At 43.8% G+C, this 14596-nt stretch overlaps 1 protein-coding gene across 2 annotated transcripts; it reads right to left on the reverse strand.

Moving 5' to 3' along the window:
• Positions 1–1966: 1966 nt before the first annotated feature.
• On the reverse strand, positions 1967–14064 carry LOC117649649 (serine protease snake-like). 2 transcript variants are annotated; one of them, XM_034392586.1, is made up of 7 exons: positions 13911–14064; positions 12981–13064; positions 12149–12300; positions 11447–11553; positions 10295–10566; positions 9306–9475; positions 1967–3102 (listed from the first exon to the last, which is right to left on the reverse strand). In XM_034392586.1, the coding sequence occupies exons 1-7, from the start codon at positions 13981–13983 to the stop codon at positions 2926–2928; spliced, it is 1035 nt and encodes a 344-aa protein (XP_034248477.1). In that variant the 5' UTR covers positions 13984–14064; the 3' UTR covers positions 1967–2925. The 2 variants fall into 2 exon arrangements, with proteins under 2 accessions (XP_034248477.1, XP_034248478.1); XM_034392587.1 differs by having other exon boundaries at positions 12981–13135; positions 13911–14043.
• Between the last annotated feature and the right edge of the window lie 532 nt (positions 14065–14596).

Raw genomic sequence — 14596 nt, forward strand, 5'->3', positions numbered from 1 at the left:
CGACTCCGCGGCTACACGTCACCGCTTCCCCCGCTCATGCCTCCGCGGAGCCGCCGCCGCGGGCAGATCTTCTGCCCCTACCCCAGTTCACGCGCGCTCCCCCCTCCTCCTCGCAATTCCTGGGCCTAGGGCAGTTCTGCCCCGCACAACACTGGCACGAGCAATTTATCAAGGAACGCAGAGAATTGCATCAAGGAAAGGATCTCTGTTTGGTTTTAAGTGGACCCTCCAAAAGAAGCAAAGAATGACTTCACTGTAGCATGCGCCAATTTTTGTGCCATGGGCCTCAGGCCTCCTAACACCTTCAATGACGAGGGTATGCTGCAACTTCTCGAAAAGCTTCTCGACATCGCCAGGCGGGGCAGATTGGACGCCCTGAAGCTGACTCCGTGTCCAACAACAACCGGCGCCGGCCCTCACTGCAGGAAATAACCACAACAAAAGTACACAAATTTCTGGCAAATTTTTTATCAGGAATTTAGTGTACTTTTCAAGTACAACAATTGTTGTCGAAAGTACAATGGAACCGGCATGACGAGTGCTGTGCAGGCCAGGGCTCGTTGTGGTTTGTACAATTCTCGTTGTACATTCTACAATTTTTGTTGTACTTTCATTGTACAGTTTTTGTCGTACTTTTGTTGTACTATCCACACTTTTTCTTGCAGTGCTGCTCCAGCTCCTGCTCGTGGCCCGGGAAACCGGAAGGCAAAGTACGCCGCCGAGAAGAAGGAACTGGTCGCCGCGAAGATAAACAGTGGCGAGTACAGCCTCATGTCGGTAGGTGAGGGTAACCCTATACAAAGCCCGGCGTGGAAGAAGTTCGCGCGGGTGCTGGATGCGAAGGTTAATATGTCAACAAGTGGAAGGGGCAACATGGCTGAACAAAAAAGTGAAGTGCCACTGCGAGAAAAAAACTACAGAGAATCCTGTTAATTTTTTCACAGCGTCGCTCTGCACCCACAACTACAGTGATCTCTGTCTTTTAAAAGACGGAGCTCACTGTTGTTTTTTGGGTTCATCTCTCTGTTGTCCGAGCGGCCAATGCCATATCGGGACGGCATGGCCAAAGCCTTAAAGGTCACCGTTGGGACGTCGACGGGCACCTCACAGGGTCCCCGATGACGATGCGAGCATTTTAGACCTAGGTTCCGACCATTCGTTGAAAAGGTCTGGTCAAGATCTACTCGAATCAAGAATAAAAAAAATTTCTTGGTCAACCCTCTTTTTCAAGATCCTGATTGGTCAACTGGATCTTGAAAAAAGGGGGTTGACCAAGAATTTTTTTTTATTCTTGATTCGAGTAGATCTTGACCAGACCTTTTCAACGAATGGTCAGAACCTAGGTCTAAAATGCTCGCATCGTCATCGGGGACCCTGTGAGGTGCCCGGCGACGCCCTCGGGGACCCAACGGTGACCTATAAGGCTTTGGCCATGCCGTCCCGATGTGGCATTGGCCGCTCGGACAACAGAGAGATGAACCCAAAAAACAACAGTGAGCTCCGTCTTTTAAAAGACAGAGATCACTGTAGTTGTGGGTACAGAGCGACGCTGTGAAAAAATTAACAGGATTCTCTGTAGTTTTTTCTCGCAGTGTACAACATGCTTGTAATATAACAAGACGTGTTGCTATCAAACTTAACAGCATAAGTGCTGTTAATTTACAACACTTTCTTAAACAGTGTAGTAAACCGAGGTGGGCAGCAGCATGCGGATGACCTCCATGCGGATGACTGCTCGTACCCCCCCCCCCCCCCCCCTGTTATCCCACTGTTAAAAATCCACTCTGATATTACAACACAATCACCTACAGCTGTTGAATAACAATTGTACTGCTTTTGGTCTGAACGGGAAACGCATCCGGAAACAACACGTTTGTTTTATAACAACTGCGTTATCAATTAATAATGTAATCGTGATTCCAAACAGTTGTGTTGTCGTTGAACAGGTTTTCTGTTAAGAAACAGATTTAGTGGAATCTTAAAACATATATTGTTGTCCAGTTACGAGGGTCTTGTTTATTAACAGCACGATGAGATCAACACAAATGTTGCAAAGACATCATCGAAGACTCTTAAGAAGTATTGTTTCATTACAATCGAATTATCAGGAAACAGCACCGAGAACTACAACATGCTTGTAGTAAAACAAGACGTGTTGCTATCAAACTGAACAGCATAAGTGCTGTTAATTTACAACATTTTTGTTAACAGTGCTCTTTGTTTTGTGGATGATCGAATACAAATGACTCTGTAGTAAAGAATTTGCAAAGAAAAATGACTGCAATGGAGGCCCGCCTTGGATAGTTTTTGACCACTTAAAATAAAAAACACTGACTGCGGCGGACAGTGCAAAACTGGTTTTATATTGAATACAAGTAAAGGGACATTAAGAACTACAGAAACCGAGACAGAAACGAACTGCAGATAAACCACATCAGTTTCAACAACAGTTGAACTACACTGAGATTCCAAACGCTATGAGTATAGCACGTATGGTGCAATGCAGCTGAGATATCGCAGCATATGTGCAATGCGCCAGTCATATTGCACCTTACGTGCAATGCATCCCGAAAGTGCCCTATGCACTGTGAAAATTTGTTGTCACTTTATGACTAAAACGTGGATGACATGTTCATCACTTTGAAATGACGACAATCTCGTCACAAATTGATGACATTCAAAGCTCCTATACTTATTGCATGGGCGTGACAGCAATGTCATCAATTGACTTGATGACATCCTTGTAAGGAAAATTAGCCTTGAAATTGTCATCAAGTGACGACTCAAATTTTCACAGTGTGCTAATGCATGGGAATGGGGAGGCATTGCACTTTATGTGCAATGCTTTTGCATTGCACCAATTGACGCTATACTCTCATAGCGTTTGGATTCTCAGTGTACTGATCCTTCCACGCGGGTGATGGGCTAGCTCGGAGGCCAGACCACGCTCTCAATCCACGGCATGTATATCGAGACTCTAGTGAAGACGGAAGGAGAGTTCCTCAAGCCGCAACTCGACCCAACAGAGGCGACGCCCACGACGTGATGCATGCAATAGGGCTTCTCACTTCTGAAGAATGCCAGCGGAGAGCCGGAGTCCATCTGCAGACCACGAAGTCATAAGAATGTTTAACAGGTGACTTTACACCAAAAACAGGCTTTTCGTATTAAAGTCTCTAAATCTAAACAACTAACGATATAAGTAACATAAATTCAGACGATACGAAAATCATATCAAGCTCTGAAACTGTGAGGGTCATTACTTTGGTGTTACTGTAAAATCAACATCCTGGTCCTTTCTGTTTAAATACTTTTATACTAGGGGTACGCGCCGTTTTGTTTGGGCGCGTAGTAGGCGAGCGATGCGTCTGTATTCTTGTAGAAGATGGTGAAGAATATATGCAAAGTAAGGCCAATACAGGGTCAATGTGAAACTCAATTTTAAAAGTTTGGTCACAAATTGGTAAATTTTGGGGAAAGTAAAGTTCTGGGATGAAATTGGAAGTCATTTTCGTGATCAGCACACCAAAAACTGCAGGAAACTATGTAAAACTCGATGTAAAAATTTTGGTCCGAAATTGGTAAATATTTGGAAAAGTAAAGGTCTGAGATGAAAATGGAAGTCATTTTCGTGATCAGCGCACCAAAAACTGCAGGAAACTATGTAAAACTCGATGTAAAAATTTTGGTCCGAAATTGGTAAATATTTGGAAAAGTAAAGGTCTGAGATGAAATTGGAAGTCATTTTCGTGATCAGCACACCGAAAACTGCAGGAAACTATGTAAAGCTCAATGTAAAAATTTTGGTCCGAAATTGGTAAATATTTGGAAAAGTAAAGGTCTGAGATGAAATTGGAAGTCATTTTCGTGATCAGCACACCAAAAACTGCAGGAAACTATGTAAAACTCGATGTAAAAATTTTGGTCCAAAATTGGTAAATATTTGGAAAAGTAAAGGTCTGGGATGACATTGGAAGTCATTTTTGTGATCAGCACACCAAATACTGCAGAAAGCAATGAAACACCGAGGAAATTTTGGTCGCAAATCATGTAATTCTAGTTGAAAGTATGGGTCTTCAGTTGTTAGGTTTCTTAAGAGCGTTTCCTGTTCATAGTGTCATGCCACGAACCCTGACCCTGTTACTCAGTCGAGTAACATTTAACAGCCAGCATTGACTTGCTTAAGGGGGCTCATACATGTTAAAAGCACTTTTAAAAAAAATTTTTTTGATGTAGACGGATTAAGATTTTACAATTTCTGTGTTAAAATCCTTTTAGATAATTGAGTAAGCTTCATTTTGGCTTAAAGGAAAGTGACTTTGGACATTTTTTGGAGATTTAGTCGAAACGTTTAAAATTTTGCTTCTCGTAAGATTTTGTTCGCATACTTGCTCAGATCTGTGGGGAAAAAATCAGGGAGACTCATCCCCAGTAGTGTCATAGAATTGACTAGAATGGGCTTTATATCTGCAATAGTTTTCAAGAAAAAAAATAAAAACAATTTTTTTAACAATTTTTTAAACAAATTTTTCAACAAAAAATTGTTTTTATTTTTTTTCTTGAAAACTATTGCAGATATAAAGCCCATTCTAGTCAATTCTATGACACTACTGGGGGTGAGTCTCCCTGATTTTTTCCCCACAGATCTGAGCAAGTATGCGAACAAAATCTTACGAGAAGCAAAATTTTAAACGTTTCGACTTAATTTCCAAAAAATGTCCAAAGTCACTTTCCCTTAAGCCAAAATGAAGCTTACTCAATTATCTAAAAGGATTTTAACACAGAAATTGTAAAATCTTAATCCGTCTACATCAACATTTTTTTTTAAAAAAAGTGCTTTTAACATGTATGAGCCCCGTTAATACGATTCACAAATACTTCAATTACCATTCGATATCTCCTTGTTACTGAACTTATGAATACGCAATGTTATTAGTAATACCTAAATAGCCTTTCTCCCTTTTAGTTTAAACTAGTGGATTTAACTATATTGATTTATCTGCATTAATTAAAAAGAGACATATTTACAGGCAGGCTGATTTCAACTACTTTACGGAGAAGACCTTCTGTCAGATCCAATGAATCGTGTCATAGAATCCAATGTCGAGGCCACTTATTGCTAAATGCAAGTTTATCTTATTGATAATGATAGTCATGGTGTGTTATTTAATCTTTGAAACAGTTTAGCAAAAGTATTTACCTAACATTCTGAGTAAATTAAAAAAAAAAGCAAACTCAAACCATGACCAACACAAATTACCAGTTGTCGCTGACAATGTATGATTAAGTTAAAAGAATCGTCTCATGAAATCATATGACCAAGTCAGTGAATCGTCTCATTGAATCTGAAGTCAATGTCAAACCTTGAATGCGCTACACTCACTCATCATATGGTTTTCTTTAAGGTTAGTACTATAGTAAACTCACAGCATTGCAATGAAGCCTTTTCCCAGAATCAGTGCCAAGAGTCAGCAAAGACCATTTATTTTGGCAAGATTAGCATCTGGTTTGTACTCATAGAATGTATTAATATATTTTCTAACTGTTATTGAGCAAAGCAAACAACTGAAAAATATAGTGTCTGAGAATATAAATGGAAATACACTCACAAAGGTTAAAAAGACCAAATCATTCTTGCAATTATCAAACACACTCCACTGACTAAAACATTTCCCCTGTAGTGGGGGAGGGGAGAGGGTGGACGGACGGACGAAACGCGTAATAATTGTCACTTTCATTTTCCGTATTTCACTGAGTTGACTCTCCGGAGGGGTTTCAATCATTCTAAAATATCGAAAAACTATGACCGTACTCACTTCTAAGCCCTTCTGCTCTTTAGTTTGTTTTATTTGCCAATGTTTTGACAGGTCCCGTATTTAAGAGTCGCGGCCGCAAGTATGAAAAATTGCTACGAGCTTCCAAGCACTGCCAACCTAACCACGCTAAGAACCTAATTCAAAAAGATGTTTTGAATATTTCAAACAATAGTAATCGTGGATATAAGATAAACTCCCCCTGGGGGAGATTTAGGAGCCTTCCGGTGCGAAATTTTGAAACTATTTGTGCGGTAGTTGCTGAGAAACGTGAGTGAGTTACGGACACACAGACAGACAGACGCACGACCAGTCACTTTTTGGTACCCCCAAACACGGCATGGGCTCGCTATCGCTCGCCAATTAAGGGAGAGTGGGGTGATTCCGGACGCTTTTTTTCTTTTTTGGTCTTTGAGCTTGAATATGCTTTTTGGATCAAATGTTATTACAGGAGATTAAAGTACGGACCTTTACCTTCAAAATGATATACATGAAAGCCAAATCTCAGCAACGGTTAGGGAGATATAGGCGCCCAACAACAGCCCTGCACGTGTCCGGAATTACCCCAGGCTGGGGTAATTCCGGACGACCTATGGGGCAATTCCGGACGACCTTAAAATTTGACACTACTCGAGATTACTTTCGCTTGTTTTGATGTGAGGCATGCTTTTAGAAGGCGTACAAGGACATTTGCTGCAAACTGAAGTGCTTGATTATTACTCGAAGCATATTATAAGGAATAGTTTCTATAAAAAAAACCCTAAATTGACAACACTGTATTGAGTAAAGCTCTTAAACATAGCTGCAATGCTATTTTTCGTTCTTTTTTTATCCTTCTTAACGGTGGGGATGCATGTCCACAATTTTGAACCCATAACATTTAACATTATGCGGGAAATTGAAGAAAATAACCCTTCTTGTCCGGATTTACCCCACAGGTAGTGAAAACCTTTGATGTTCAATTGTAAGGAAACGGCGAGCCATACGACTTCTCCCGAAACGCCAAAGTAAAGTCCAATGACCATATAATATGGCAAAATTTTAGTCATGGGACTGAACTTGACGGTAAGGTACGATTACATGGAAATACGAGGTAAAGATGCAGCTTTTGCCTGTTTTTGATGGTACTCAAATTTCGTGAAGCGACCACAGCCAAACGGTTTGACCTCCTACCTTGGCGATATGGAATTATCATTTTTAACTGATTATCTTCCTCTGTTAGGCGGGCTTTTGAGTTATCTTCACTCGAACCCAGTGAAAATCGAAGTGTCCGGAATTACCCCGTGTTCGGAAGTACCCTACTCCCACTCTCCCTTACTCGCGATCGAATTTTGGCAAATGTGATTATCTGGGGCAGATACAAATGAAAAAAGATCGTGATGAAATTCACACAAACTTGAAGATGAAAGATCAAAGGAGCCAGTGCTCGAAGAAAAATATCTCTCTTATCCGTATCAACACGGCAAAAGTAGCGCCTGGGATTCCCAGGCGCGATTCGCATTTTCCAGGCGCGGCGCGCTTTTTCCAGGCGCCAGTCTTTTCCCGACATATGATTCCCAGGTGGGGCCTGGAAGTTGTGAGGCATTTCCAGGCCGCGCCTGGGAAGACTGTGGCCAGCGGCCAATTTCCAGGCCGCGCCTGGGAATTATGTATCCGGAAAAATCCGTATGTATCCGGCGCCTGGAAAAAGCGCGCCGCGCTTGGAAAAATGACTCAAAACCAGACAATGTCTGGAACTAAAGGCCTTGACGCCGAGGTCCATGGCCAGGTGTCCAGGATTTGCGACCTGAGGGTCCCCGATGGTGTCCTCGAGGTCCCCAGGACACGGGGAGTCCAACGCCGAGGTCGCCGACGCTCTAGGACAAGCGGTTCCGGAGATACGAGGACGTACCACAAGGAGTCCGTCAAAGCAACTTTTTAGTCGGAGGCCAAAATCATCTTCGGCCTCTGGCTGCGTTCCACTTGGGTGTCCGGGACTTTTGAATTAAGCATCGTGTTGAGGTGGTGCTAGACTACCAGGAATCCGTCAGCGGTCGTCGTCGGACCTCCGGTGCGCCCAGGATACCGACGAACGGGGGTGCCGTGCCGCCATACGGTTCAACAACGTTGACGCCACGACTCAGGTGGTCCCTGATGGTGTTCTCGAGGTCTTTAGGACACGGGGAGTCCAACGCCGTGGTCACCGACGCTCTAGGACAACCGGTTCCGGAGTTGCGAGGACGTACCATAAGGAGTCCGTCAAAGCAACTTTTTAGTCGGAGGCCAAAATCATCTCCGGCCTCTGGCTCCGTTCCATTTGGGTGTCCGGGACTTTTGTCCTCAGCATCGTGTTAAGGAAGTGCTAGACTACCTGGAACCCGTCAGGGGTAGTCGTCGGACCACCGGTGCGCCAAGGATGCCGACGATGGCGGCACGGCACCCTCGTTCGTCGGCATCCTGGGCGTACCGGAGGTCCGACGACGACCGCTGACGGGTTCTTGGTAGTCTAGCTCTTCCTCAACACGATGCTGAAGACAAAAGTCCCGGACACCCAAATGTAACGGAGCCAGAGGCCGGAGATGATTTTGGCCTCCGACTAAAAAGTTGCTTTGACGGACTCCTTGTGGTACGTCCTCGTATCTCCGGAACCGCTTGTCTTAGAGCGTCGGCGACCTCGGCGTTGGACTCCCCGTGTCCTGGGGACCTCGAGGACACCATCGGGGACCCCCAGGTCGCAAATCCTGGACACCTGGTCATGGACCTCGGCGTCAAGGCCTTTAGTTCCAGACATTGTCTGGTTTTGAGTCATTTTTCCAAGCGCGGCGCGCTTTTTCCAGGCGCCAGTCTTTTCCGGATACATAATTCCCAGGCGCGGCCTGGAAATTGGCCGCTGGCCACAGTCTTACCCAGGCGCGGCCTGGAAATGCGTCGCAACTTCCAGGCCCCGCCTGGGAATCGTATGTCGGGAAAAGACTGGCGCCTGGAAAAAGCGCGCCGCGCCTGGAAAATGCGAATAGCGCCTGGAAATCCCAGGCGCCACTTTTGCCGTGAAATGATCGAAGTTAGCGAAATTCGCATGCGCCCAACCCTGAAAACGGTCATACACAAATGGAAAGGTCAGAATTTTGACCTCTAAGGGGTCATACTAAAATGTACGACTGAATTGGTCAGATGTCTCCCTCTTGAATTCCAGCAATTCAGTGAAGATAAGATTCATTCTACGGAAACGACCGGAGAAGATCTGTTGAATAGGCCCCCTGCAAGCAACGGCTGGAAATCTGAATTCGCAACCAGATTGTCAAGATAGTGACCTCACTTAAGTCGAGGTCCCCCAGCCGGCGTGAAACACATGCCGGGAGTGGTGTTGGCGGCCCTTGCCGAGAGGGGCGAGCATTATTTCATCCTCTGGCAGAGGTACGTGTACTCCACAAGCATACTTTTCATTGGCAACTACACTATAAGTGTTCTTTGTTTTTTGTTTTTTTTTTTCTCGTCCTTTCTGTGAATTAGTACCTGACAGATATCTCTTCCGCCGGTGAGATTGCCCGCGCACACGTGCGCTTCCGCTAAGACGCCCCGAGGAAATATGTTCCTATGAAACTTGTAGGAAGTTTGGCAAACGTTGTTTGGCAGAATGCCAAGTCGTACTTTCTGCAAGATGCTACTCGGGTCACCCCCACCTCCTGAAACAAAGGATACAGCTTGTGAAGATTTTATCCTTTTAGCAGGCTAAAAGAAAACACGGTCGTCATAGTGAATTTCCATCACCCTGAGACCCTCCTGAATGGTCAACACAACGAAGATAGGGTTGAGCAGTTTGAAACAGAATTTGTAATTTCGTAATTATAATCGTACTGTTATATATGCAGCTTGTTTCTACTTGATTAATAGTCTGACTCACTATCTGAACTAGAAAACGCCCGCAGAGACGCTAGAGAACCCAGCGAAACACACATGTGTGCTTTGGCAAAGTGCCATGGCGGGGATGACTAGCTCGCTCCTTCTTCAGCGCTACAGCACCCCCCTTCTTCTCAAGGAAAGGTTAGGCGAGTTTACCCCTCTAAAATTCAATTCTTTTTATTCCCTTTGATAATTTTCTAAGTTGACCAGTTTTAGTCAATTAATTTTAGTCAACCGTTTTGAATCGATTATTTTTCGTCCATCATTTTTAGTCGGACTACACTGAGAATCCAAACGCTATGATGAGTATAGCGTCAATTGGTGCAATTGAAAAGCATTGCACATAAAGTGCAATGCCTCCCCATTCCCATGCATTAGCATAGGGCACTTTCGGGATGCATTGCACGTAAGGTGCAATATGGCTGGCGCATTGCACGTATGCTGCGATATCTCAGCTGCATTGCACCACACGTGCTTTACTCATAGCGTTTGGAATCTCGGTGTATTTTTAGTTATTAAAAATATTGATAGGACAAGTGGAGCCACCGGATTCTTTCGTTCTCTTCATAGTACCTTCCGAACGTTGCAGATGGCTTACTCACCTCTTGTAGTATCGCCCCAGCCAGTTACGACGAACGCATCGTTATTTGCCTCCAGTGTGGGATCCGGAAAGACGCAAGCAGGGCGTACAAACCGAGTCATTTCAGCTTCCGTCTTGAGTTGCAGCAATGCGATATCGTGGTAAAGTTCTTCTCGATCGAGCCCGCTGGGAGGTGTAAATCGTCCGGACACTTCCAGAAGCTGCGGCTCTGCTTCGTCCTCTGTCGACAATCTGTCCAGGTCTCCAAGGAGAACCCACCGCACGTGTTGAGATCTGCACTTGACAACAGAAGGAAGTAACGAAAGTCTGTTACTTGAAAGAGAACATCGCGAGGTGAGGTGCCCTTCAATTTCAAGGTAGTGCGCTTTGTGAAATAATTAAGGGATTTGACCAAACTTTTAACGTATGCACGTATTTGCACTACGGATAGTTTCGAGCAGACGTACATACGGATTGAAAAATATTTCTTCGTACGTTAGGTCACTCAAACAATTGTAATATTCTCAGTAATCCTAAAATTTTGAATATCCAGGGGGTTTAGTTAAGAACTTAGGCCTTCGTTGTCTAAACACTCTCATCCCAGGAACGTGACATCACGTTGAAACGAACGTGACAAAATTTCACGTTCGTTTGAGCATTGTGTCTCATTCGTTTGGGTGTGAATTGGTCAAAAACCAGCTTGTTCACATTCAAACGAATGTGACACAATGCTCAAAGGAACGTGACACGTCACGTTCGTTTCAACGTGATGTCACGTTCGTTTCAACGTGATGTCACGTTCGTTTCAACGTGATGTCACGTTCCAGACATGAGAGTGACGTCGGAATTCCGACCTTCCAGGCTGAATACTTATTCTGAGAATTCAGACCAGACCCCGAGGGTTTCCTGAAATGAAGTTCCCAAACAGGAAATCAGGTATTTATTTGAACGTCTGGAGTTACACTAAATACCCATGACTTTGCTCAGTATTTTTTAAGATATGTGTCCTTCTTCGGTAAGTGTGGTAAGTGTGGAGTTGGGGCTCGTCTAATTACTTCCAGCGACGAACGGTTTTCGTCCTTAAATAATGATTTGCCGTACATAGAAGTACGGTCTGGCATCGGAGTTGCCCTGCGCCCGCTGAAAAGAAAAACAACTCTTAATCTGGACTCACTGGAACACCAAGCAGTGTGCAGCTGTCATCACGAAGTTGGGTGCGATAAGAGAACCACCGCAGTGGTAGTTGATGTTTTCCTGGTCAGCGCCAACCCCAAGCAGGGCCTGGATTCAATCGATATGATGGTTTTCGTCACGGTGCGTTGGCATTCGAATAATTTTTCATTACTCTGCACTGCACACCTGGTAAAGACCGGGGAAGACTTTACCAGAGGTGTGCAAAATTATAAAATAATATTCTAATGCCAATACACTGCACGGTTTTCCGGTGGACGGATATCTAATGAAATAAAGACCGGTAAAGTTCAACAGAAATTTGAGCGTTTCAAATTGATTGCTGAAGGGAAAGCAAGGGAAAAGGTCCAGTTTCGTCGGTTGGGGCAAAGACCCTTTTCACTTGGCAAAACTGGAGCGTAGATGTAAGTTACGCCTCATGCAAGCATACAAGTATGGGAATCCCAGGGGCTAGATTTACCGTGTGCACGCTTCAAACCTTACGAAGCATTTTGAGCATACATAAACAAACTTATTTACTTTGTTATACGAAGAAAAATGGTTCGTAAATTGCGAAGTATTTTCTTTGTTACCTTATATGTATGCCCAAATTACTTTGTTGTAACAAGCTGCTTTTCTTTGGAAGATTTAAAATAGTTTGTAAGGTTTTCTCAGATTATTTGACAGTCTTCAAGCTGACACTCACCATGTGGGGATATTCTCCCGCAATCACAGGTTCTCCTCCCACAACAAGAGGCACAAGAGGAACTACACAGTTATTTGTGAGGACTTGGTCAGCATCTGTTAAAACTTGGGCTTCTTCGTATCTGCAAACGTACTGCGAGTACTCCTCGCACTCTAGGAAAGAAGGACAAACAAAAAAGTAGCTTCGCACACGCGCATTACAAAGTTTAGGGTTACTTACTAACCGGAAAAATAAAAGAATATTGTGATATATTTTTTTAAATAACTATGGCATAATGGCTGTATTTTGGTTTCTAGTTGTTAACTGATGCACCCACACCGAAATTCAAAGGGTGAGACTTCACTCTCGTTCCAGGAACGTGACATCACGTTGAAACGAACGTGACAAAATGTGACGTTCGTTTGAGCATCGTGTCACATTCGTATGAATGTGAACGAGCTGATTTCTGGCCAATTCACATCCGAACGAATGTGACAGGATGCTCAAACGAATGTGACATTTTGTCACGTTCGTTTCAACGTGATGTCACGTTCCTGGAATGAAAGTGTTGTGACCAATTTTCGGTGATACTAAAAGTATGACCGATAAACGGTCACACACAAAGTTTAGCCTTAGAAGTGGACACTTTTGGCCCATACAGAAGGCCATTTTCACAGCCAGGTTTTGGCCGAGCGGCACCAAATTTTTAATTGATAACCTAAATTTAAAACAGACCTAAAGCAGTGCCTCCTTTTACCTGTGTCCTGACGTATATAATCAACATACATCAACATTCATGTAGCAGGAAATTAAATACAAAAGAGAAAAAATTTTGCTATATGACCTTACTTACTTTTTCTGGCAGTGCTCCCAAGCCGCAGCGTCGAAGCATCGACAGTGTTCTTTCCTACTGTTGTGTTGCTATTTTGCGGGCAATCTGCACAAAACATTTTTTTTTTGCAAGCGTAAAGAGTGCTCAAGTCCGAAGTCCAACAGTTGTAAATGCACCTGCAAATTGACTATACTTTGGCACAACGTGATGCGACACTATCCAGTTTGCGAACGAAGCAATGCCCTCCAGTCGGATTTTTGACTCAACAATACTTTGCTCCCTGACTTCCACAAGGCGTCATTCTTGTCTTAAAATAATTATTGCCTGAGCGATCGAGAAGCTACACTGTGGCAAAAAGGTACGGAAAATTCTGTTGATTTTTTTGCCAAGATTTTCCGTAGCCCTCTTATTAATATTCTCCGAAGGACCTCCCAGTATCCCTCGTTAGACCTTACAGTATTCTTTGTAGAACTTCACAGCCTGCAAGGTCGTATGAAGATGTACGGAGAATACTGAAAAGATACGACGGAGCATTATTACAAGTTGTTTACAAAATTTTCGGTAGCTTTTTGCCACAGTGTACTCGATTACGGTTAAAATATGTGTCTGTCCCTTGCTCATCACGCACCAAAATTCAAAATACCCACTCCGTCAGATCAATCCAAAACACTAAAAAAAGGAAAAAAATACAACTTTTCAATTCCTTTAATTTTTCTGCCAAGATTTACAACGTTTCCTGTGATTTTGATTGCGCTGATGACGAAATTAAAAGCAATTTTGGCCTCCGACACGAAGAACCACAGCTAATTTCCGAGGACGCTTCGTAAACGCACAAAGACTCTTCGTAGATTAACGTACGAATCTTTGGTTATTTTTTTCCGGAGGAAGTTTCGTAAATTCCAATTTTATTTCTGACAGGGAGCAAGAGGCATACTTGATTCGGACACATACCCTCAATGTTCTGGCCGAAGGCGGGTTGAAAGAGGCACGCTACGAGAAGCAGGCCGACGGCAAAGAAAGCCATGATCGTGTACGCAATGGGCGGCCGTTCGCACCCAAGACTTGTTCCGCACTGAAGTCCCGACGCTCACGAACAGATCGCCGATAAGTCTCGCGCAGACCCGGCCGACTCTCCCCTTTGTGACCTCAGCGCGATAGTCTCGTTTGCCTGTTTGGTGCACGCGAAAAAAAGTACGAAGACAAACTAGCTGTATATAGCGTAGCTTAACTTCTGGACAGCCGGGGATAGGCACACCCCAGTGTAAAGGGGGCCAAAAATTTGAAATTTGGTGTCGGCTTTGCTTATTTTACAACATTTAATGTTGTCTGATGTTTTTTTTTAATTTTTATTGTACAACGGAAGGAAGGTTCCTCGAAGACTTCAAAGTTTCAAGACTGTTGCGAATAAAGAAAACAGTTGTCAGTCCGTCCGGTATGAAATAAATTATAATGGACGGGCATGTAGTATGATGTATGCTGTGCCCCCGGGGGGGGGGAGCAGTTTCGAGCGCTCCGTGCCGCTTTGAAGAAGGTAACGAATCTACAACACTAAGGTTCAAAATACAGAATGATTTATTTACAATGGTACACGCGTGAAGAAAAGAAGAAATGCAGTGCAACTCCATTACAAAAAGATA

The sequence above is a fragment of the Thrips palmi genome, unplaced genomic scaffold (genome assembly GCF_012932325.1).
Source record: "Thrips palmi isolate BJ-2018 unplaced genomic scaffold, TpBJ-2018v1 HiC_scaffold_4, whole genome shotgun sequence".
Classification (NCBI taxonomy): domain Eukaryota; kingdom Metazoa; phylum Arthropoda; class Insecta; order Thysanoptera; family Thripidae; genus Thrips; species Thrips palmi.

Coding starts and splice junctions, on each gene's coding strand:
- LOC117649649 (XM_034392586.1), bottom strand. CDS start 13,983: ATGGCTTTCTTTGCCGTCGGCCTGCTTCTCGTAGCGTGCCTCTTTCAA. Junction 11,554..12,148: donor CGGGAGAATATCCCCACATG/GTGAGTGTCAGC, acceptor GATTGAATCCAG/GCCCTGCTTGGGGTTGGCGC. Junction 9,476..10,294: donor CTGGGGCGATACTACAAGAG/GTGAGTAAGCCA, acceptor CCTTTGTTTCAG/GAGGTGGGGGTGACCCGAGT.